This window comes from Falco biarmicus, chromosome 4, assembly GCF_023638135.1.
Source record: "Falco biarmicus isolate bFalBia1 chromosome 4, bFalBia1.pri, whole genome shotgun sequence".
Taxonomy (NCBI): domain Eukaryota; kingdom Metazoa; phylum Chordata; class Aves; order Falconiformes; family Falconidae; genus Falco; species Falco biarmicus.
Window position 1 is genome coordinate 23,511,330 of NC_079291.1, and position 25,230 is coordinate 23,536,559.

At 43.4% G+C, this 25,230-nt stretch overlaps 1 protein-coding gene across 6 annotated transcripts in view; it reads right to left on the bottom strand.

Moving 5' to 3' along the window:
* The window catches only part of LOC130147473 (solute carrier family 12 member 7-like), a 77,416-nt gene extending 53,247 nt beyond the window's left edge, over nucleotides 1–24,169 (bottom strand). For 2 of the 6 annotated variants that reach the window (XM_056334628.1, XM_056334629.1), the window contains exons 1-3: nucleotides 23,949–24,169; nucleotides 6,554–6,648; nucleotides 1,448–1,570 (exon numbers count right to left, since the gene is read on the bottom strand). In XM_056334628.1, coding sequence (XP_056190603.1) covers nucleotides 1,448–1,570; nucleotides 6,554–6,648; nucleotides 23,949–24,072 — 342 coding nt within the window. In that variant the 5' untranslated portion in view covers nucleotides 24,073–24,169. Of the gene's footprint in view, nucleotides 1–1,447; nucleotides 1,571–6,553; nucleotides 6,649–13,992; nucleotides 14,124–20,094; nucleotides 21,140–23,948 lie in introns of those variants that run through there. The other 4 variants (XM_056334623.1, XM_056334625.1, XM_056334627.1 and 1 more) reach the window with 4 other exon arrangements.
* Nucleotides 24,170–25,230: the final 1,061 nt, after the last annotated feature.

Here is a 25,230-nt window from a genome sequence, read left to right on the forward strand (position 1 = left end):
TTGAGAAGTCCTTATCTAGAATAAGCACAACTTAGCAACAACTGAAACATCAGCATGTTATCAATATATTCTCATATTAAATTCAACACACAGGATTGTACCAGCTACTAGGAAGGAAATTAACTCATTGTCCTGGTTTTGGCTGGGATAGAGTTATCAGAATTGCTAAGAAAACACCAAGTTTCAAACTAGTTATAAAGAACCATGGATTGCCATTTAGACTATAATTTTTGTTTTTAACATCTTGGGCAATATCCATAAGGGGTATCAATGCTACTGCCTCAATTATGCCATTAAAACGCTACTTTGCCAGGTTACTAAGGTTACTAGTTAACCATCACTTGATTTCAGACATGGAACTAAAAGAGAGACATACATAAGAATCAATTTTCAGTCCACCATACAGTGCTCAAATGAGATCAAGTGCAAGTGAGCACAGGAGCGTTCATTTGGCTAGTCTGTTCTAGGGAGACTAACACTGTGCTGCGCTAGTAAAATGCACTGCACAGCCGCTGAACAGAGGACATGGATTGCACTAAGAAAAGTGCGAGTTCATCAGCGTTTGTCTTCTCATCTCTCAAGCTGTATCTTCAGATAAGAAATACAGAACAAGCACAATGAGACAAACGAAAAGCATCCTGTGTCTATTTGTGTGTGGGGTTAAGCAAAAAGCTAAAACAGCAGGACTTTATTCCTTGCCCTTGCTCACTGTCCTGGTACCAACTTCCTATACTAGATAGGCACTTTCTGTATCCAGTAGACAACCCCTGAAGAATACACTTGCTGTCTTCTAGCAAGTGAATTTAGGTACGTACCAAACACAGCCTTTGCCTGCCACTGCTGCCACACACACCCACAAGTGTCATACTTTTGAAGTATGCAACAAATGTTTTCTTGGAATGTGTCCATTAAGTTTTAAAAATACTTAGTCTGACACACAGAAACCAGAGAGCTACTCAGAAAAAACTGCTATCGTGCGAACAGGAGCAAATATGCCCACTGATTTAAGAGTGTGATTTGCTTCATCTCAAGTTTTCCTTAAATCCCACCTTTAGGTAAAAATCCAATTCATTAAATAAAAAAAAAAATATTTTTTAAGTAAAAAAAAATATCATACTGTATCCACACTAGAAGCAGACAGAAGGTACTGATGCTCATACAAGGGCAGAAGGAAGAAAAAAAGAAAGGAAGATGAAACTGGTGCACTACATGTTTCAGATCCTAGCTCTGCACACATTTTAGCTAGGGCTTTTGCAGCAAGGTCTTGCTAAAACATGCTAACAAGAACACTGATTTAACACAAGCTTTACTCCAAACACTTCAATTTTAAATACAGTATTACAAACCTTGCTCCTGTTTTAGGCATCCACATATTTTCCTTTTAGGTTGTAAAATGCTCGTCTTTGTGGACACCTTTGTCTCAATAACACATTAGAAGTTTAAATACCTTGACTTCCTTTCGCTTGCTGTCTTCATCTGCTTCATGTTCCACCACACCTTGAGTTAGATTTGTGTAGTTTGCTAGTTTATTAAGAAGAGATGACACCATGGGATTACTATCCATTTCTTCCTGTTGGGATTTTAAGAATACTGCATTTATTAAATAGGTTTTTTAATCATCATAATTTTATGATAATACTTCAAACACATACTTAACAGGTCAACCCTGATTCACCTAAATAAAAAATTAGCATGACAAAATACCATCAGCTTTCAACCCACAAGAGTTCTAAATCTTTCTAGAAGTCTAATGCTACATGGCTATCTTGCAACATTTCTTTCACTTTTTTACACTGTCTTACAATGTGTAGCTTGTACAGCTGGAATATAAGGCAAATCTAGAGAAGAGCCATTGTTAATTGTAAAAATCTATTTCTATCACAATACAGTTTTTAGGGGATTGTACTGGCAGGGTCGAGTCAGAGTGTTTTTCCAGCATCTTGCTTATGTCTAGAGAGTGTCCTCAAATGATTCTCTCTAGCAGCAAGATACTTAAGGATCACTCTCAAACCTGCTGTTGCAGGCTTATATATATTTTACCTTAAACCATGCATACTACTTCCAAAGTATTCACTGTTTGAAAATACTGGTACATATACATATCATATATAATTGCATGTATATAATATTACTTGACACAGAAATCAGCCCATCTTTCTTTAGCCAAGTGTCTGCTACAAAACAAAAACATGCTAAACCAAATAATAAATCCAGAGGAAGCATATACAATAAAACTATTCCAAGAAAAGTGGAACCGAAGAATTCAACCAAGCACACAAGATCAAATGTTGGAAGGAAGGTAAGAGATCAGGGCTGCAAACAGAAAGACAAGAACCAAGGTATCTCTGTCTGAGGCGTTAGGTCATGATAATCATGTTTGTAATAACCAAACTTCTTTGTAACATTCATACAAAAGTTCAAAACATAGGTTAGCTGAAAACATGGGAAGAATAAGAATGCAGGAAAACCACTGTGAAACATATGTACTACCAAAAAATATTTACCACTACTACGGCAATGGTGATGAAGTCACTAGAAGGCTTTGAAGGCAACACTATAACTGCATGGTCTATATAGTCTGAGATATGCAAAAGATAGTCATTGTTATACCATCAGCTGAGGATTTAATACCAGCGGCTATTCAAAATAGCTGATGCAAGCATATATTCAAAGGAGATTAAGGACAAAAAGCAGCTATAACAATTTAATCAACACTGAGGAACACAGCAACTAATTTGAACAACAGGTTTTGGACATTGCTTTACAGAATACAGCTTGAATGAGAGAAATTCAGTGACAAAACTCCACTACCATGGTTTCTGTCAGAAATAGTAAGAAATTGCATACGTGACAAATAAAGAAAATTAATGACCAACACGACTTTGACCCTTAGCACAATCTTCTCTAAGACTTGGTGAGAAATGGTGAGAATACTTTATTTGGGTCACGCAGAAAGAAGGAACTGAAAGATCACGTCTTCTGTGCAAAGATACGTAAAAAGAAGAAGAAAACAGCATAAAGGGTCACAGTGCCATGATCTCACTGCTATTACAGAGACACGGTGGGATAGCTCATGACCAGATTGCTACATACTTTTTAGGACACAGGCCAGCAAGAAGAGGGGGTGGAGTTGCTCTTTATGTGAAGAAGCAACTGGACTGTATCGAGCTTTCCTTGGGGGTGGATTCACAATGAGTCAAGACCTTATGGCTAAAGATTAAGGGGCTGGCAGACATGGGGGACACTGTTGTGGGCGTTTGCTGCAGGCCACCTGATCAGGAAAAGCAAGTTGATGAGACCTTCTACAAACAACTGGAGGTAGCCCCTCATTCTCATGGGGGACCTCAACCTCCCTGATACCTTCTCAGAAAGACAACACTGCTAGGTTCATGCAGTCCAGGAGGTTTCTGCAGAGCGCTGCTGGTAATGTTTTGACACAGGTGGTGAGGGAACCAAAGAGGTGAGGTGTGCTCTTAGACCTCATGTTCACAAACAACGAGGGACTGCTTGGGGATGCGAAGGTCAGGGGCAGACTTGGCTGCAGTGACCACAAGACAATGGAGTTTGGAATCCTGCATGGAGGAAGTAGGGCAATAAATAGGACTGCAACCCTGGACTTCAGAAGAGCTAACTTTGGCCTCTTCAAGGACCTGCTTGGAGGAAGCCCATGCATTAGGGTTCTACAAGGTAGCAGGGTCCAAGAGAGCTACCTAATATTCAAGCACCACTTCCCCCAAGTTCAATATAGCTGCAACCCCATGAGCAGGAAATGGAGCAAAGGTGGCAGGAGGCCTGCATGAAGAGGAAGGAGCTAGTGGCAAAGCACAAAGAGAAAAAGGAAGTTTACGGGATGTGGAAAAAGGGACAGGCCACTTGGGAGGAATATAGGGATGCTGTCAGCACATGCAGGGAAGCAACAAGGAAGGCTAAGGTCTGTTTGGAATTAAATCTGTAGAGGGATCTCAAGGACCGCAAGAAGGGCTTCTGCAAGAACATCAGCAGTGCAAGGGTGATTGGAGAAACGCGAGCTTGCTGCTCAGTGAGGTGGGTGCCCTGGTGACAAAGGACACAAAGAAGCCAGAGCTACTGAATGTCGTCTTTGCTTCAGTCTTCACTATCCAGTTTGGTGCTCTGCTTTCCCAGAGCCTGGAGGCAAGAGAGGAAGTCTGGAGAAAGGAAGACTTTCCCTTGATTGAGGAGAATGACATTAGAGATCACTTAAGCAAACCTGACACCCACAAATCCATGGCTCCCAATAGGATGCACCCCCAAGTGCTGCGGGAGCTGGCAGATGTTACTGCCAAGCCACTCCATCTTTGAAATGTCATGGCAGACAGGAGGGGTGCCTGGGGACTGGAGGAAAGCCAGTGTCACTCATGTCTTCAAAAAGGGCAAGGAGAAGGACCCAGGAAACTACAGACCAATCAACCCCACTTCCATCCCTGGAAAGGTGATGGAACAACTCATCCTGGAGGTCATCTCAAAGCATGTGGCAAAAAGCAGATCACCAGGAGTAGTCAACATGCATTCACCAAGGGGGTATCATGCCTGACCAACCTGATAGCCGCCTATGATGGAATAACTGGCTGAGTAGATGAGAGGAGAGTGGTAGAGGTTGTTCACTTTGGCCTCAGCAAGGCTTCTGACACTATCTCCCGTAACATCCTCGTAGCGTAGAGAAGCTCAGAAAGTGTGGTAGATGAGTGGACAGTGAGGTGGGCTGAGAACTGGCTGAAGGGCAGAGCTCACAGGGTTGTGAGCAGTGGCACAGTCTGTCTGGTGGCCTGTAGCCAGCGGTGTTCCCCAGCAGTCAGTGCTGGGTCCAGTCCTGTTCAACTTACTCATCAGTGACCTGGATGAGGGGCCAGAGCGCACCCTCAGCAAGTCTGCGGATGATACAAAACTGGGAGGAGTGGCTGATGCACCAGGAGGCTTCGCTGCCATTCAGCGAGACCTGGACAGGCTGGAGAGCTGGGCAGAGAGGAACCTAATGGAGTTCAACAAAGGCAAGTGCAAGGTCCTGCCCCTGGGGAGGAACACCCCCTGCACCAGCACAGGCTGGGGCTGACCTGGGCTGGAAGGCAGCTCTGCGGAGAAGGGCCTGGGAGTTCTGGTGGGCAGCAAGTTGCCCACGAGCCAGCAGTGTGCCCTGGTGGCCAAGAAGGCCAATGGCACCCTGGGGCGCATTGGGAGGAGCGTGGCCAGCAGGTCAATGGAGGTTATCCTCCCGCTATACTCTGCTGTGATGAGGCCACATCTGGAGTTCTATGTCCCACTTTGGACTCCCCAGTTCCAGAGAGACAGGGATCTACTGGAGAGGGTCCAGTGGATGACTACAAAGGATGAGGGGACTGGAGCATCTCCCTTGTGAGGAAAGGCTGAAAGACCCGAGCGTCTTTAGCCTGGAAAAGAGAAGACAGAGGGATCTTATCAATGCCGACAAATACCCTAAGGGTGGGTGTCAAGAGGATGGGGCCAGGCTGTTTTCAGTGGTGCCCAGCGACAGGACAACGGGCAGTGGGCACAAACTGCAACACAGCAAGTTCCATCTCAATATGAGGAAAATCACTCTGAGGGTGACAGAGCACTGGCACAGGCTGCCCAGAGAAGCTGTGGAGTCTCCTCCTCAGACTGAATGGAGGCATTCAAAGCCCACCTGGTTCCGCTTCCGTGCAACCTGCTCTAGATGAACCTGCTTTAGCAGGGGTTGGACTAGATGGGTCTCCATAGGTCCCTCCCAACCTTGACCATTCTATGAAGAGGTCTACAAGAAAACAGTGGGCAGAATACAACAGCAGGATGGCTAAGTAAACCAGGTTGGAAGGACCTTGTTTACTGTTAATAGCAAGCATCAAAGCAAGACCAGCTGATGTTGCTAGAGCAGATCAACTTGAGTTAAACTTCACTAAAAGTACTACTTCATTGCAAGTGTTGCACTTAAATATACCATATCAGATTTTTTTTTCATGTAAATGATTGCAATCATTCAGTGAATTAAACATGTATTAAGCTTGCATGATAAGGCAGATGTTTCTATTAGAAAGTAGAAATAGCTGTGGTATGCTCTACACTGTAACTGGACAATACAACCAAGTCATGGCCTATCGCAGTTCCAGTTTGGTTTATAGTTTTGCAGCTTTAAGAAAAGTCTTTATTTACCCCTGTTCAATATAATATCAATAAAATAAGCCTTTTAAAACTGGATACTGCTTTGTTAAACGCACTACATTTAAGCTTCAGCAACCTTCTCCAATAACAGTTTCTAGAGCCTACCATAGAAATGCTTATCTTCACTTTAATGCATATCAAAATTATTGTTCTTGCCTATACCGATAAACTAAAACATAGAAGGAAGAAAAAAAAAAATATCTTAGCACATCATTACATCACGCAAATTCACGGAAAAGCAATGTTACCAAACTACTGAAATGTTATTCAAATGATTTTCCCCCCACTAAATTTCAGAAGAGAAAGAAAACAGTGTTGCATTTTTTCATCTTACTAGCAGAACCTCAATCTAAGGTGAAATATGTTTTGGGGATATTTAACTTACCTCAAAGAGAGCCATATTCTTTCCTTCATACATGTTTTCTCTGTCCATCTCTGCATTGTTAATAAACGGACTACTTTCCCTGGCAATCCCATCCCCTGGTGGAAGAGCGCAACAATCAGAAACAAAAGGAAAAGAAAAAAGACGAGGTATACCATAAAAGGAATAGTAAGAACTTATTCTATCTAATACTGGAGGTGGCTGCCAAACACTATGTCTTCAGCCCAGACACATGGGCTCAACGTCCTCATTTAAGGAAAATAAGTTTACCAGTCTGATCACTGTATAGTGTTTTGCCTTTTAAATATTACTTACTACTCCTCAATACATATACTGGTATCTCCCCTCTCCCACCTTTCTAGGTTGCTTAAAATAAAAGCACTTGATAATAGTACTTCACATAATCTTTCTGGGCAGCAAGAACAACCTACCTTTTCATTACTGCTGACTCTCTCAAAACAAGCTCCAGTAGTTGAGCCAGGATTTATTTTAAAAATCATGTAAAAGGAATTCTTTTGTAAAGCTTGTGGGGACTCTCCATGATGTGCTAATATAGTTATGGTTTAACCCCAGCCAGCAATTAAGTACCACGCAGTTGCTCACTCACACACCCTACACTCACACAATCTTCTGGGATGGGGAAGAGAATCAGAAAAAGGTGAAACTCATGGGTTGAGATAAGAACAATTTGATAATTGAAATAAAAAAATAAGGGTGTGTGTGAGAAAAATAAAACCCATGAAAAAACAAGTGATGCACAATTCAGTTGCTCACCACCTGCTGACCGATGCCCAGCGATCAGCCCACCCCAGCCAACCCTCCCCCCAGTTACACACTGAGCATGGTTCTACGGTATGGAATATCCCTTTGCCTAGTTGGGTCGGCTGCCCAAGCTCTGCTCCCTCCCAGCTTCTTGTGCACCTGCTCAGTGGCAGAGCATGGGAAACTTGGAAAGTCCTTGATCTAGAATAAGCACAACTTAGCAACAATTGAAGCATCAGTGTGTTATCAACATATTCTCATATTAAATCCAAAACACAGCACTGTACCAGCTACTAGGAAGAAAATTAACTCTATTCCAGATGAAACCAGGACACATTTTTTTCTATTCCTTATTGAAATATCAATCTCATTAAGCTGCAGCAAACCTGACCTGCTTTGGCACACCTCTGGAAAAAAAACAAAAAAAAACCAAAGCCCCCCCACACAACACAGCACACTTTCACTGCCTTCCAGCCCATGTAATACAAAAGCTGTTACATGCCAATGCTGTTACAACATTGGCATTTCCAAGTAGCCTCAAGTGCTTGCCTACGCCACTTCACCTGGCTGCTTTTGCCCTTATATTCACAAGTTACATCAATAGCACCTATACAATCTCTTCACTATAGAATTAAGAAACCGCAGGAGGACAAGCTGTACTCTTTTCCCTGTGTCCCCCACTCTGCCCCCTCCAGGACACCTCCCCCCACATGAAGTCCCAGAACAAAGCTCTCGCAAACATGGACACAAGTCTTAGCACAAAGTATTATCTTCTAATAAAGACAGAAATAGATCTCAGTCCCTCAAGCAGATAAGTGACTACATCCCCGACATTTCCTACCACTCTCCGTAACTCCCTTGTCCAATAGACTCTCCATAGTATCACTATACTTACCGGTATCATGACAAAGCCGCCGCACACTATCATAAAAGACTCAAGAGACAGCTATTGTCTATTAGGGCTCTAGAATTAATTCCATGATCCAGAGAAGAACTGTTGATGAATTCATTCACAGCTACTGTTCTTATCCAATGTATCTCCTCCCACACATAGCTTTCAGCTTTCATTTTCCTGTTTCTCTACAGTTCATTAATTGGTCTCCCATTGCTTTGAGTCCTACAGCCTGGGTAGGTCCCCCTCCTCCAACAATGCTTAACGCAAGGCCAGAAGAAAGAACACTGTGAACACAGAAGGATCTCCCTCACAGACCAGCACCTTGAGATGTTTCACAGTGCATGAAACATGCTGGTTTGGCACGAGATTACCTGAGAAATTGGTATTTCTCCTTTAATCAGCTCCACTGTACTCAGAAGATTCAGTTAGGTTTTCCATAGACAACAAAAAATAGCTCTGTACCCAAGCAAATACATACAGATTCCTCTCATCATTTTGCTAATGTGTACAAGCACTGAACTTCCTAGTTAAGACACTGCAGTTTCTTCCCAAGATTTTTGGAACAATGTATTTCTTTTAGCTCCATTCCTTGAATCTGCCTTATTTTTGTTGAAGTTTTCAGAAAACGTTCATTAAAAAGCACATTCCAAGCTAAAATAAAAATAAGGTTGCTTGATATTTGTCCTGCTAAGACTACACTTCTATTGACTTTCTCACCTATTGACAGCCAGTAGCTGTACTTATTAAATATTTGTACTCCTTTTGGGGTACTTCCAACCCCTTCAGAAAGGATTACGCTTCAGTAAGTGAGCTGGGGAATTTCAAGTATTGTTTTTCTCTCATACAGAGTGTAATGTCACTAGAGTTACTCCTCCAGCAGGTATCTAAAACATCAGAAGGGTAGGCAAATGAATAATGCGAATGAGTATTCACAATTCTGAGGTTAAAGAATACACTTTCTGGAGGCACAGTACCGAGATGCTGATTTTTAAGCATTTTAAATTGTAGGTAGAATAGTGAAGTCTTATATGCTTGTTTTTTTGAAACAGTTACTTGGCTTTGCTCCAATATGAAAGAGCTCAGAGCACAAGGTCTCTAACAAACAAGTCTTGTCAAATGCACCTAAGACTTCACATGGAAAAGCCACAGAACTCAGGTTTCAAATTCTTCAAATCCTTTTCCAGTGTTTCCCACCAACGTTCTACCTATTTTAAAGCTTTCTAATGCTAGTCTTCAGAATAGCATGTCACCACCAGGCTCTGGAGAAGTCTTCTGATTATTACAGTTGTCTCTTTTTGTATTTTGTGAATGTTTGGCACAGCTATTTGAAAGAGGATCAATACTGGAAAAGCAACCACAAAAATGTACTGACAAGTACTCTCTCATGTGCAGTTGGCTGACTAATCCTACAATTATGAACACCTATGAACAAGCTCCTTTGAGTTTTCAGCATTGTTGTCAACAAAATCATATTTGACTGTAAATTAAAACAAACACTACCTTTGGGAGCACATTTATTTAATATGCTTAGACATACAGTGAGCCTTAAAAACATGTAACTCAAACAGCGATGTATTATACCATCCAGTAAAAAGAACTAGTTTTAGGACCTCAACACAAAGTCAACAATATATTGAAGTTAACAAAATAAGCTATCCCAATCTTCAGGTCATCCCTTCTTCAAAAGAAGGGATTCATTTGAAAACCAGAACTAAAAAAAAAAAAAAAAAAAGCAGGATTTACACTTTCCACAAATGCGGTAAACATCACCTCTGGTGCATCAAGTGGAAATGAGCAAACAGAAAAAATTGTTTTGGTTGCTTCCACAGAGGTAACATGGAATATAGAAATACGTATTTCATTCCACTAGCCAGTCTCAAGCCATTTATAGCTTTATGTTTTAACCCTACTCCCTCAAATTCTGTGTGGAAGCTTAAAGACAATCAAACCATAGAATCATTAAGGTTGGAAAAGACCCTTAAGATCAGAGTCCAACAATTAACCTAACACTACCAAGTCCGCCAATAAACCATGCCCCTAAGCACCACACCTATAGATCCTTTAAAATACCTCCAAGGATGGTGACCCAACCACTTTCCTGGGCAGCCAGTTCCAATGCCTGACAAGCAAATCATCTTTCCCACAGGCTTCTTTGAAATTGCGCCAACTTAAACTCTTCTCAGGCATGGAGGCGAGTTAAACATACAAAAAAAATTCTAACTTCCAATGTAGCTTTAGACGTTCCTCTAAGATGCACGCATCTTCTGGAATCCAACTACACCTTCTGCAATTAAAGCACTCCAAAAAATTCTATACTTACTGTTGCTTGATTTCTGAAAGTAATTCATGTTATGAGGGTTTACAGGCAGAAATCTTAAATCTGAATTAGATTACCAGCCCATCTGAGCCACTCATCTGGGACCACCACTGGTATTAAGAGATTCATAAGAAAGGCAAATTAAAACAACAACAGTCTTCCATGGTCTTGATTATGGTATGTCTCCTCTGTCTTACAACACACAAAAACCACACCTGTTGATGTGCCACTCCATTCCACCCAACGTAAGGTGACCAAAGCCTAAGCTCCAGAAATAAATCTGTGTCCTGTCCCCCCCGAAATACATACTTAAAAATTATTATTACTATTTTTTAATCTGCTATGGTATGTTCACATACTGTAACACAACCCCTGTGCTTACTGATGGACCAGCAGACAAAGTAAAGTCATAACTAGTGTACTTTTCCTAGAAGCCTGTCTGGCATTTTCTGTATTGATGGGACATGCAAAAACTCCTACTCTTGATTTCTAGAGACACTCAAACACTGCCACCAGTGTAACTATATTTACATGGAAATTAGCTGCAATATTCTATTTTCTACATGAGATACACAGCTGTAAGCAGAGAAGGCAGGAGATATGTCTTGTTTGGGAGGTAATATTCAGAATGTTCATGTAGATGATCACAGCATTCACTCCCACATACCCTAGCCCCCCAACTGCTGATGAACCGTAACCCACACAAGTTATCACAAACCACCCTAGTCTCACACTAGCTGCAAGTTTAGAACTGCCAATGCCATTAGATGGTTTCTCCTTAACATTTCCACATACCAAACAAAACTTACGTCAGAAATATGTCTGTGTGTCACAGTTCAAAGTGTTGGTCAAACAGGCAGAAGACAGCACTTTGTTCAAATTCCTCAAGAAGTTTCAGAGCAATGATCCTCACAAACACTGACAGGTAGAATACTTGGAGTTATGTTAACAGTTGCTAAGCTGATCCAAACTGATGCATTTTATACAGTGTAGGACAGAACCCAACAATACAGCTGAAACAGGCAGAAGCCACCTTTGCCACCAAAGAGGTGGCCCTCTCACTTCCTACTCACCCGTTTGCATCCCCGTATCACACTTCCTCACACAAACAGAACTATTCATTCTAAGTGCAACAGTGGTGTGTTCTTAATGCTGAGTTGGGAGGGAGTTGCTTTGCTTTTGGTTTTATTCTTGCTGCTACGTCCTTAGCATCGACACCAATATTACTAAATCACAGAACTATAGTGGTTGGGTTTCTCCCTTTCCCACTCATCCCCAGGCCCCTGAATCAAAAGAGGTAGAGTATGAAATAAATAAATAAATAAATAAATAAATAGTTACAAGGTGTCTAAAGAGAAGCGGAGCAGGCCTTGGCGTAAAAGAAGGAAATGATCAAGTGATCCTAAATTTGCATTAGGATGCCTGTTCAAGAGATTAAGGACAAAAATGTTAGACCATCTAATCTGATTTCCTGTCTTTCCACTGGTCGCAGAATTTAATTTCTGCATTAGGCTCTATAACTGTGAAAAAAAAACATACTGAAAACTGACCAGTGTATCTCTTGATGCTTCCAGAACTGAAATAAGAAGGAAAAAAATCTATCTATTTATCTTTATAAAGATTAAGGTTTTCTTAATGACTTGAAAAATTTCAAACAAGTTGTTCCTTATTTCTATTTAAATTTTGCTTTTTTCAAACTTGTAACTATAACATCCTAGTACACCTTCCAAATTTAACCACTCACACTTAATATTTTCTATCTGTGAAACTAACAATACTTATCAAATCACTTTGAGGTTCCTTTTGAAAAACTGAAACACTTCTGTGCATAAAACATTTTCCTAACCTTCAATAATTTTTGGCAGCAATCTCTCCAGTTTTTAAGTTAAGCAAAAAAATAAAATAAAATTCAAACTTCAGAAGTCAAAACACAGCCTTCTAACACTAGTCTCAATCATGCTATTTACAGAAGTATAATCATCACCTCTCTACTCCCAAGGATCAGCTAGCCCTCCTTACCACAGTATTAAACCAAGCTCATGCTATTCTATTCCAGTCTGACCCCTAAATCCTTCCCAGATTCACTGCTTCCTCACTGTCCCACACTGTAGCTGTCATTATTGTTCACATTCAATAAGTGCTCCTATTTCCCTTTGCATTCAAACACATTCTGTCCAAAAAAGCAAGCATCTGTCTCTTGTCATGCTGTAAGAATTCAACATCTATCTGAAAAATAAAAGCGGATTTGTTTTACATGACAAAAGATTACAGGTGGTATTCAAAGAAGAAAGAGGGATCTAAAACTTTTGAACCACATGGCCTGAAATAAGATAGCTTGGCTAAGATAAGGTGTAACTGTTTTCTAAACAAGCACACGTGTAAAACTAAAAAGCTTTGCTTTCCACTAGAAATTTCTAGCTTTATATGCTGTTGTCTAAAGCAGAACACAGTTGAAGAATACTACTTCGCAGAAAAGTCATAACCTTTCATAGTTTCTAAAGAGCAACTCAATTACACTCAATGTACCTTGAAGTAGTTTCTGGTTTCTGATTAGCCAGATACAGATGAAAAATAACAGTTAATAAAAAATATGGTAGCATTTTCATTAAGTTAGTATTTGGCCACATTAGAATACACTACAGACCAAGAATATGAACATGAGATCCGGTCCGTGCAAGAGTAAACAAGCATTTACCATTCATGTAAATAAACTTCATAAAGTAAAAAGCACCTAACTTACAAGTCACTAAAACTGACATATAGAAGCGTCACGTCCAAGAAAGCTGCCTGTGGCAAAAACTGTAATTCCATGCTCTCTATCATGCATATTTCCTATATGCCCAAATTTTCGATTGGCAGGCAACTAAAGAGAACTCACACAATCCTGAAAATGTAACTTTTTACCACTCCTAATCCAAACATATATAGAAGTATTCGTTAGAGCTTTAACATAAACTCAAATTTTCCAACTTGACCTCGCTTTAATTCAAATTATGAAAAGGCAGGAATAACTTTGAACAAATCTTACCTCTGAATTTTTGTATCAGATGAGTTTAAGAATTGAGTGCAATCTACTTCAAAGTTGTAGGTTATTTGGATTTTTTAGTAAAGAAATGTCTAAATATGTTTACTATATCACCAATTTCTTGTATTATTTTTATCAATGACGAGCGCAATTTATGTAAGTTATCCTGAAAAGCAGAACAAGGTGTACTTAAGCTCCTTATAAACCCTTTTACATAATGGAGGATTCTAATATTACATCCATCACCTACCTTATCAACATCACTAAAATTTAGCTTTCCTTTACTTAGGCTACTACTATAATCAAGCACAGCCTATTTCTAATGAAAACATACTGAAAAAGCTCTTTATAAATTCTTTCTAATATAGCTGGAAGTACAAACCCTGCTATTTCAGAAGAAGAGTCATTAGAATTGTGGTATTGTCTTTTAAAAAGAGACTCACTTGGATTTGGCCCACTTTCTTCATAGTCTTGTTCACTCATGATTAAGGAAAAAATCAAGTCATTCCCCTCTGCTGATTCTTCACGTATCAAGAATTGAAACAGGGAACTGACAGTTGCTTCCTCTCAGCTTTGTGTAAGACCTTAAATCCTGTTTCTTACTAGTATTGGATTAATCCTGAAACAAGTCATTAAGGCTTTACGCAGCGTGAAGCATGCACATGACACAGAACTACATGACAGTCACAGAACTCTCTAAAGAGAATTAAGCTGGAGGATTTCTGTCAGGAATAAACACTATGCTTAGTGAAACGGGCAGGATCAAGTTACTAAAACATCCCACGTCTTCACCTAATATTAAATACATTTAAAGTTTTCTTTCCATCAAATAAATTCACTTCAAAATGCTTCCACTAAACAGATCAAGACACATTAGCAATAAGTAGTATTAACCTATTTGAAAGATCTATCTACTATTAAAAAAAGCCCATTTTATTCATCAAGTATATACTGCCAAATCTTAACCAAGTTAACTGTAAATATAGCTGCTAAACATTGATTTTATGTAGGAAAGAGCCTGCATTAATTGCAATTAAGATGTAGCATATAAAAAGCACTTTATAATTCTAGCAACTCTGTAAGCATTCTTTTTAAAATCAAGTATTTTGAAATTATAAAGGGGTCCTCTTTAAGACTGGCTGCGTAATTTGTTAATTCTCTTTCAAATCAGACATATCCCCATTTTCCAGTTTATGCATTAATCTATTTCACACATTCTATACCAGACTTAAACAATATCATACAACCTGTTTTGATTCTATTAAAGGGACGTTACTGCTTAGAACAGGCTAGTTCCTGTAAGCAAATCTTTGAATTACATCCAAAATCTGCTTTTCTCTGTGATCCTAACACCCTATGCCACAAGCATGGTCAACTGTGGAAAGGCTGAAAGGGTTGAAGGCTCCTTCCAAGCCCACTTTCCAAAGTTCCTCCATCCTAGAACCAGCTCTGGTGCTTGCTGGGCCTCTAAGAGAGCTGCTTTAACTCACCAATGCTGCAAAAGCCTGCCTCCATGTACCTCCCATCTTGATTTTTTGGATCCCACACCCCACCCCGGGAATGCTTCTTGTTCCTCACTAAGAAAAATATAGTGGCCTGTGCAACTCCTCAGCAGATGTTCCACAAAGCAAGAAAGGCCAGTAAAGGGATAGAGATGGGACTGGTCACTAATCGATGGCAGCAAGCTATCTGGTTGTTTATCTTCATGTCCTGGGAAGTTTCTATCAGGACATTTCTACAGGTAACAAAGCGAAGTTCTGATGTATTTTCAAGGATGTTCTAAACTTTCCTTTCTGAAGCTAGAAGAAAAACATGCAAGCTTCCCATCCTTCAGGACTGGAATTAATCTCCTAAAGGTTTTATTCTCTTCATAAAGTAAGTTTGTAGGAAGATGCTTTTAATTTTTAGAAGTTTCAAACTTGCGTGTCCCTTGTTCTATTTCTTGCCTTCTGACAAGTTTTCAATTTCTTCTTTGAAAGAGAAAGGATTTTTTTCAGAAGATAAAAGTTTAAAAACAATTAATAATAATTTTTGCACAGCAGTTACCACTCAACATCTTGCCTCCAAAAGGCTCCCAGAATGACCTCCTAAACAGGTTGAATGCTGCTTATTTTTGGTTGCTATGGGTTAGCTAAAGGATACAGCTAATTAGGGTACCTGACTAAGAATGCTAGCTGCTGAAATCAGGAAGCAGATAATAAAAACCGTCCAATTGACACAAACATTATTAAGCCACACTTTCCTATAGCTGTGATTCTAGGGCAATCATTTCTGTGATTCAGGGACCACCTTTTAAGTTCATATACTGTTAACTGCTCATTAATCCATTTCTGATGATTACCGTCAGACCTTGAAAAATAAGTAGGTAACACTTCTGATGCCCTAAAACTCAAGGATGGCAATTTTGAAGGTTGAAAAGCTGCCAAAGAAACAGTTATACCTCTTGCAAAGCAGGGTCAGGGCAGCATAGCAAGAACGTAGTGTCGCACAACCTAATGCATCAAAACTTTGTCCAGTTTTGCAACTATTGAAAAATTGCATATCAAATCAGAGTCTGCAGTTTTCATAGACTTCATGCATAGGTTGACCTTGGCTAGTCGCCAGGCACCCACCAAGCTGCTCCATCACCCACCCCCACCCCCCGCCTCAGCAAGGCAGGAGGAGAAAATAAGATTAAAAAGTTCGTGGGTCAAGACAAGGACAGGGAGATCACTCAGCAATTAGTCATGGGCAAAACAGATTGACTTGGGGAAATGAATTTAATTTACTGTCAATTAATAAGAGAGCAGGGTAATGAGAAATAAGAACAAACCTAGAAACACCTTCCCCTCACCCCTCCCTTCTTCCCAGGCTCAACTTCACTCCCGATTTCTCTACCTCCTCCCCCCGCGCAGCACTAGGGGTCAGGAAACAGGCATTGCAGTCAGTTCATTACATGGGATCTCTGCCGCTCTTTCCTCCTCACGCTCTTCCCCTGCTCACCCTTGGTGCGACAGATCTCCATGACCTTCTCCAACATAGGGTCCTTCCTACAAGCTGTAGTTCTTCAAGTACTGCTCCAGCACGGGTCCTTTCCATAGGGTCACCAGTCCTTCAGGAACAGACTGCTCCAGCATGGGTCCCCCCTGGGGTCACAGGTCCTGCCAGCAAACCTGCTCTGGCATGGGCTCCTCTCCACAGCCAACAGCTCCTGCCAGAAGCCTGCTCCAGCCTCCTTCAGGGCACATCCACCTGCTGTAGTGTAGGGTCCTCCATGGGCTGCAGGGGGGATATCTGCTCTACTGTGGGCCTCCATGGACTGCTGGGGACAACCTGCATCATACCGCCATGGTCCTTCACCATGGCCTGCAGGGGAATCTCCTCTGCTCTGGCACCTGGTGCACTTCCTGCCTCCTCCTACACTGACCTTGGTGTCTGCAGGGGATTTTCTCTCACATATTACTCTTCTCTCTTAGATGCTGTTGTGCAGCGTTGGTTTTTTTTTTTGTGTTTTTTTTTTGTTTTTTTTTTTTTTTTTTTTTTTTTTTACCTTTTCTTACCAACATCACCAATGGGCTCAGCTTTGGCTGGTGGCAGGCCCCTCTTGGCAGCCAGCAAAACTGACTGTGTGACATGGGGGCAAGCTTCTGGCATCTTCTCACAGAAACCACCCCTGTAGCCCCCCCCCTACCCAATGCGCTTCACCATGTATTTTTGTTTCAGCAGGGAAGGAAAGAATGTTCATAACCACTGCCAGGAGCGATGACACCTTCTCCATGGAATTTGTCTTTGCTGCCTGTGCTGGTTGTGGCTGGGACAGAGTTAATTTTCCTCGCAGCAGCTACTACGGGGCTATGTTTTGGATCTGTGCTGGGAACAGCGTTGATAACGCAGAGATGTTTTCATTACTGCTGAGGGTGCCTGCACAGAGCCGAGGGCTGTTCTGCCTCTCACCCCACCTGCAGCGAGCAGGCTGGGGGGCACAAGGGGCTGGGAGGGGCACGGCTGGGACAGCTGCCCCCAGCAGACCCATGCATAGGGTCTGTTGCATAGGACACCATGCTCAGCACAAAGCTGGGGGGGATGTCTGGAGTGTACAAGAAGAAAAACGGGTAGGAGAAACCATTTAAATTGGTAGAATTCATTTTAACCAAGCAACGCATTGCGGGGGTGGAGCAGAATGGAACACTCAAGCTTTAATATTTCTACTCAGATTCAGAAAATATGTCCCCTGTGATAACATTCTATAGTTCATTAGTCTGGAGAGCAAGTAAAAATAGTGCTAATTGTTTCATTCCCCATGCTTTAGTATCTATTTTTATGTAAAGCAACAACAGAGTTCAAAGATGCAGGAAAAATTATTCAGGACAGTGCTGCCAAGAGAGTGTTCTTCTGTGTTGGGCTGAAACAATACTGTTTTTTTGCAATGAGCTGATTGAAGGAAATAAAGCCTCTTCAAACATCTTTTCAAAACCAACTGGTTTTCTGTCATTAGCTAGTTTTTTGCCAATTTGGCTCCCTAAAACAGTTCACAAGCAGTAGCACTAGAGAGACTAGAAATACTTTTTTTCCCCAGCAGCAGCAGCTAATAAAATCTGCTGCTACGCAGTAACAAACTACACCCCTTACCAAAAGCAACCTTTACAACACTACCTGTGAGCATTTCACAGGGTCACGTCACAATTTTAACACCACATTACAAGCAAAGTTCTGTTATGAAAACCAGTAAAAACCAGTTACACCAGAAGACGTTTACTCACCACATTCTGATGGCTGCAAAAGTATTATCACCAAAAGAAAAGTCAGCAATAAGAGATCACAGTAATAATATTTTCATTACAGGATCAGAGAACTTAAAATTACGAGGGTTGACATCACTATATTTGATGTTCCCTTCTCCTGGAATATATTATTTTAAAGTTACTTTATGACTAGAATTATTTACATTTAGCTCTTTAGGCAATAAGTACAGTAAAAGAACATTAGCACTTCACTCACAAAAAATTAACACAAGAGATATAAATTATTATTTTTATTCTGTTTCAGTTATTAAGATCCCCTACTTCACAAAAAAACGGTCAAAACTGCAACGGTCTAAAACAAGTGTTTGACCAGTTACAAAATGCTAAGTGACCACTTACTCCGCAGCGATGTTAGTTAATTCTGCCTCCTTTATTTGCCCCCATTTCCCTTCAGGCTATCAATAGCTAACAGAAACACTTATATTCACGATGATACATACAGCTGTATTCAACAGTGAAAGGATCAACTACAGCACCTTGGCAGAGCTGGGCATACATCAGAACAGGCAATGCCCCTCAAAGCCAAGTATAACTCCCATGCCTGTGATCAAATGTCAGCCGTGCGTTTATCTGCAACAGGAATATTTTCCATTCCAACATTGTATTACACAAGATGACACCCGGGTGGTGACGAAGGACACCCAACAGAATCTCCCTTTACGGAAGCTCTATCTCACATGCCTAAGAGAGTTCTTTGAAAGAATCCACAAGCACACGGATAATGGAAACCTAATTTATACAGTTTGCCAAGATCTCCAAAAGACATCTGATTAAGTCCTTCTCTGAACATACTCAGGGCAACAGAGCAGCCATAGAATAAAAGAGAAGATAGAAGATAAGCCAGAGGTAAATAATCGAGTAAGAAAATAGAAGACAAATATGGTCTACTCTCAGAGATGGTCACTGAAGTTGTGCTGGGACACATGCCGTTCCACACATTAATAAAAAACAGTAACAAAAATAAAAAAACATGAGGTGCCAGAGATGTGACAGTGAAACCATTTCAAGTTATTTAGGATAGTCAAGGTACAGGCTGACTGTGGAGAGGTGCAGATCTCCAAGACTAAATGACTGTTAAACCAACAGGCAAAATCTGATGCAGAAATTTAAGAGTAGATATATGCATACGTGAAGGAATGCAATCCTAAACCAGTTGGGCTCCAACTGATTGTTACCTCTCATGAATGAGATAGTCTCGTTGTGATTGTTTCATAAAAACACTAGTTCAATAATCACTTTTCAAACCACAGTCTGAACATTGGGAATGAAATGAGGGAAAAGTCCATGTTAGACAAAGGTGTGGAGAGGAAAAAAAAAATAAAAATATATCACTGCTTGTTCACAACTTGATTACCATGCACAGTTCTGGAACCTCCCCCATTTCAAAATGAACAGAAGTGAGAAAAAGTTCAGAGGAAGACAGAAAGTAGAACAATTAAGTATGGAATAGCTTCCATGCAAAGAATGATCAAATAAAAAATCTTCAGTTTGGAAAAGTGATAATAGTGTTAAGATGGGACAAGGTTAATAATCTTGAGTGATCTGGAGAGGGACCTGACAAGTATTAACGTGATTTGATGCCCTTAATCTGATGACTGGATCAGAAAACAAACAAGAGGTAACTTGCCTTTAAGCAGCAGATCTTACTGCCACAGTTTCTCAAGTGCCAAAAACATATGTTAATTCCCAACTACATAGACAACGTAAGAAAAATTCACTGACTGTGTTTAGAATACAAACATTTAGAACACACTCTAAACTCACCAAAAAATGAGAAACAAATCCAGTTTCATTGAAGAATCATCTTTTTCTGGCCCACAAGTTGTTAAAGCCTGGAAGAACGTGTGGAAAACAGTATCATATTTGCCAACTCATGCTTGCATGCATATCCCTAGACCTGAACCTTTAGCTGGCTAAGCAGATGAGCAAGGCAGAGAGGGATAACTAACCTGGGGAGAGATTAAAGAAGAAAAAAGTGAAGACATCAGTTTGCATTTTTTCAGGATACAGAAAACTGGACAAACTGCAATGGGATGAAGGGAAACATGTAAAACCATATTTTTCTGTACAGATGAAGTTCTGAACTACAGACTGGTTCTATGTTTGAGCAGAAGCCAACAGAGTATACTGGATATCTCAGTGAGATTAGCTTGTCTTCCCTCTGTTGCATATACACCTGCCTCAACCATTTTCTGGTTTCCCAGGAATTAGCATTTTACAGGAATTCACAGCATTCATGCTACTTTAGTTACGTGATGACTTCTTGGTAGATGACCAGGTTAATCACTGATATGCTTTGTATTTGAGGGTCTTCAATTTAAGAGTTTGCAGGAGTTAGTTCTCTTACTGGTTTCTAAAACAGACACTGCTGTGGCTAGGTAAATAATACTATGAGATTCTAAAAATACTAGTTATGCTTTGAAACAGCTGACATGCAGACCTGCTAATGAAAGACAGATTTGATTAACTTTACAAAGCTTTGCCAGTTATCCAATAGTCATTACTGACACATGAGAAGAAAACAAACAAAAAACTGAACACAAATTAAAGCCAGAATTTCTCACAAAAGTTCATCCATTATCGCCTACCACCTGTTTCCTTCTCCTCTTCAGCCAGTTACTACTTCCTGAATACCCTTCCCTGGGAGTGTGTTTTAAACACATGAAAAGACACAGGTACATATGGTTCTGCACAGGCACATATGCCTTCTGATATTTTGTGCATATTTGAGTCAGCAGGCTCCAACACTCAATGACATGGTTCAGTCCAAGCATAACACTCTACCTCCCTACTATTCCAAAGTACTACTCTGGCCAGTGCTATAATCAGCCAAAGAGCCACTCACCCATGTCTTCCCCTCCTTCACACATGTGAGGGTGTCACATAATCATCTGAAATTCTATAGACTTCTATTTTTTTGGTTATGAAGAAGTGAAGAGCATAGAGTAAGAACATCCCAATTTACTCCATTATCACATAGGTAAGTATCAGATAAGAACATGTGAAAGGGGATAAATGCATGGAATGGTAAGATACCAGAGCTACTTTACTGGTGATCTAATGGTTAAACAACATACACAACCTGCTGTGTTTTTTTGTTGTTGGGTTTTGGTTGGTTTAGGTTTTTGGTTGGTTGGCTTTGTAGATTTTTTTTTTAAAAAAAAAACAAGGTACTAGTGCAGTCAAATGAATTCCAGAACTACTTGGGTTTTAAGCCAGACAATTCAATCAAAACTGACAAAATTCTAGATTCCTGAACAACTGGAACAGAATTGTACACTGAGCTATACAGGCAAAGGATGAGCCAAAGGGGATGTTCCCATTCTCCCTCCTTTTTATCTCCACCTCTGCTCTCAGCCTTACCTGCCTCCCACCTTGACACAAGTCCAGCCATTCACAGACTTTCTGCAGTGCTCGCTCACCTCAACTCCCGAACAGGGGAAGCATGTTTTTCCCTCTGCAGTTTAGTTTTCTGCCAGTTTAGCACGTTGAACCAGCCCAGCAAAGTGTCTGATGAGCACCAAGGTCAAATGCAGGAAAAAGGAAGGGCACCCTGGGAAGGAAGTGGTTTACTCCCTTGCGTTTTCCTTAAGGCTGGAGCAAGGAGAAAGGCAAATACTCCTTCTCCAAGCAGCAGGCTTTCAGATGAGCTTAACTGCAACTGGTTTTAGCTATACTAATATTTTAGGATCCTTTACAGTTTTCAGAAGAATGAGTCAAGGAGAATTATTTGATTACACAGCATTACTTTCAATTTTATGTATTACAGGTTTACATACCACAAACATCCATATAATACCCAAGGCAACATTCAGTATGTCCTAAACCTCTGCATCTGAGTATAGCATTTAATCTCGTAATGAAGGCAGAGCTCTCTGACTGTATCTTGTCTACAAGTTGATGCCTTCTCTCTTCCAGATCTTCCTCTCTACTCCCTGTTTTACAGGCACATTAACAGGAAGTCATACATAAATACATCCATTCACATGATACAGATCCAGAACAGGAGATAATTCAAATATATTGTACAAATGTAACCGCTAGTCCACACAAATTCTACTTGACTGCATGAATATTTTTCTTTCTTTATTTAACCACCACTCTAAAGGTTAGAGATAAGCCACTATAAGAGTGCCAGTACCACTCTTACCCTCACTCTCCCAAGATTTCCAAACGCTTGATATACACACAGGTTCTAACAACTCCTGTCTAACTACGCCTGTATTTTGAGATGTCATCTGAGCAAACACCGCAATCCACGCCTTTCTGACCAGCTCTTCTAACATGAGGGTGGCTGCCCAAACAGATTCACATTGCGCTGCAGTCATCCATCCAGCATAGGAAACAAACTGTTGCCACAGTTTATACTATTTTATTTAGTTTGAAAGAAAAAAGTGGCAGCTATTAGGACACTTGCTCACTGCTTGAATACGCCAAAGGAAATGCAACTACACAGTGTATATATCTTTCATAGGTAGGTAGGGGTCTGGGGGGAGAAAACAACCTGACTTTGTCAGCTTGGTGCTTTACTGGACCATCTTCCCAAGGAGTCTTTACGCAAAATGAAGTTATAATAACGTAAATATATTGTTCGTCAAACACCCGTTTTCATCTCTTTACATTCGCACCCTACATCACATGGTATTACCCTTACTTATCTGTGATCTATACCACAAAAAGAAGCCATCATTACAAGGAGTCGCGTTTTGCAAAATCCCATTTTCCCCTGCGATCACCTAAGAAACACCCCAAACCCCTGGGAGCGCCGCCTGTAACAGCGCCCGACCCGCCGCGCAGGACGCGCCCGCCGCCGCGGAAGCCCCGCCCCCTGCCCCGCCCCCGCTGCCGGCGGGGAGAGCGCGGGGGCTGCTGAGCTCAAGCCGCCGCTTCCCGGGAGCGCCCCGGCACCGCGGCCCCCGCCGCTCCCGCCCCCCAGCGGGCGGGCAGAGCCCGGCACCCCGCTGCAGGGGGCTCCTCCAGCCAGGCCCCCACCCAGCTCCACCGCGGGCTCCGCTCTGCCCCCCCGGCGGCCCCAGGGGCAAGGCCTGGCAGGAGGCGCGGCTCCCAGCGCTCCGACAGGTACCGAGCGCCCACCCCGCCCGGAGCACGGCCGCCGGTGCGAGAGCACAGGGACCCGGGGCAGTCCGCGCCGCCCTCCCGCCTCTCTAGTGAGCGCCAGCGGGACGGAGCTTCTAAACAGCGCTTAACGGCTGGACCTGACGAACTCGGAGGTCTTTCCCGACCTGCGCGGGCAGCGGCACCGACCGGGCCGGCTCGCTCCGGCAGGCGGGAGGTGGCCGGGCCGCCCCACGCCGCCCTCGGGCTGCCTCGCTCCGCCGCCCGCGAGCACTTCCTCCTCTGGGCCAGCGGCGAGCGCTTGTGGAAACAAAGAGAAACCAGCTCCCGGCCACCGCGGGCGCCAGACCTTCGCCCTCTTCCCCAGCGCACTCCACTTGGGCAGGTGGCGCCGGCACCGCCCGCCGCAGGGAAGCGGCGCGGTCCCCCCCGGAGGCTGCGGGGGCCCACCGGCGGCCGGCCGGCCTGCCCCGCTCCCCCGCGCAACGAGCGCCGGCGCTGCCCTCGGGCGCTGCCCCCCAGCACTTCCCCGCCTCGCTCACCGGAGCCCCGGTCCCTCTCGTCTTCCTCCTCCTCCTCCTCCTCCTGCCGCTGCCCATCCCGCTCCGCCGGCCCCCGCTCCTCGCCCTGCGCCTCTACCGGCACCACGGTGAAGCTGGTCGGCATGGCGCAGCCGGCCCCGGGACCCGCTGGCGCCTCCTCCCCGGGCAGCAGGCAGGGTACGGCGGGCGCTGCCGCCTGCCTCACGTGAGAGCCATTTCCTCACGCAGCGGGGGGCGGCGGCCGGCACCGAGCCCCCGCCCGCCCCCGCCCCTCGCCGCCTGACTGACGGCGCTGCCGCTGCTCCGGGGGGAGGCGGGGGCCGGGTCGCGGCGGGGCCCCCTCGGGGCCGAGGAGGAAGGGGACGGGGGTGCTGCGAGGAGCTCGTGTTTACATACACGCAACTTGCCCGCTCGGAGCCGCGGCGAGTGGGCGGGAGGGTTCGCGCTGCCGCGCAGGGGAGCGGCGGGCTCCGGCGGGGAGAAGCCTCGGCCGCGGGTCAGGCTGCCGCGGGGCGGGCAGCCCGGGGCGGGGGACGAGGGGGCCCGAGCCGCCCGGGGCCGTGCTGTCGGCTTCCAGCTGCGGCCGTGGGGCACAGAAAATGCCTCTCCTCTCAAGCCGTGCCTTGTAGGTGGGCTGGCAGCACCGGGCGGCTGCGCCGGGGGTCCCAGCCGACAGCCTGCCAAAGGCAACCAGAGCGGGCTGCGGGGCCCTGACCCCCGGCCCTGAGGCGATGGCAGCGGGCGGAAGGCCCGAGCAAGAGCTGTGTGGGTCGCTTTTCGGACAGGTGGCGGAGAAGGCCCGCCTGCGCCTTGGGACCGCCGGGAGATGCTGACGGTTCCCAGAAATCGGCTCTCCGAGGCGGCAGCCGTGTGCGGCGGGCACCGCTGGAGGCCCGGGGTCAGTGTCTGGGCTCTGACCCGAAGTGAGGCAGAACCAGTGAACCGGTGATGGGCACTGGATCGAATCAAGTATTAATGGTGTAGCACTAGTGATGAGCTGTAGCTCTTGGCTACCTTAAACTTACTTCCCAGAGGAGGCTGCAACAGCTCCGCTCCAGGAGTAGAGAAAACACACTTGGAAGCCGAGGGCCTTTTCCTTGTTTCCTGCTGTTCTGCCTTCCCAGCAAAGTGCTAGAATAGAGCAGAAAGACTCTATGCATGTCAGTCTTTGCCTGTGCGTTTCAAAGGGGGCTCTGGTGGATTTGTGGGTCCCATACCTCGGTGGGATGGCAGATGTCTGTGGCCTTCAGAGGGGGCGGGGAAAGTGATTCTGGCCATCAAA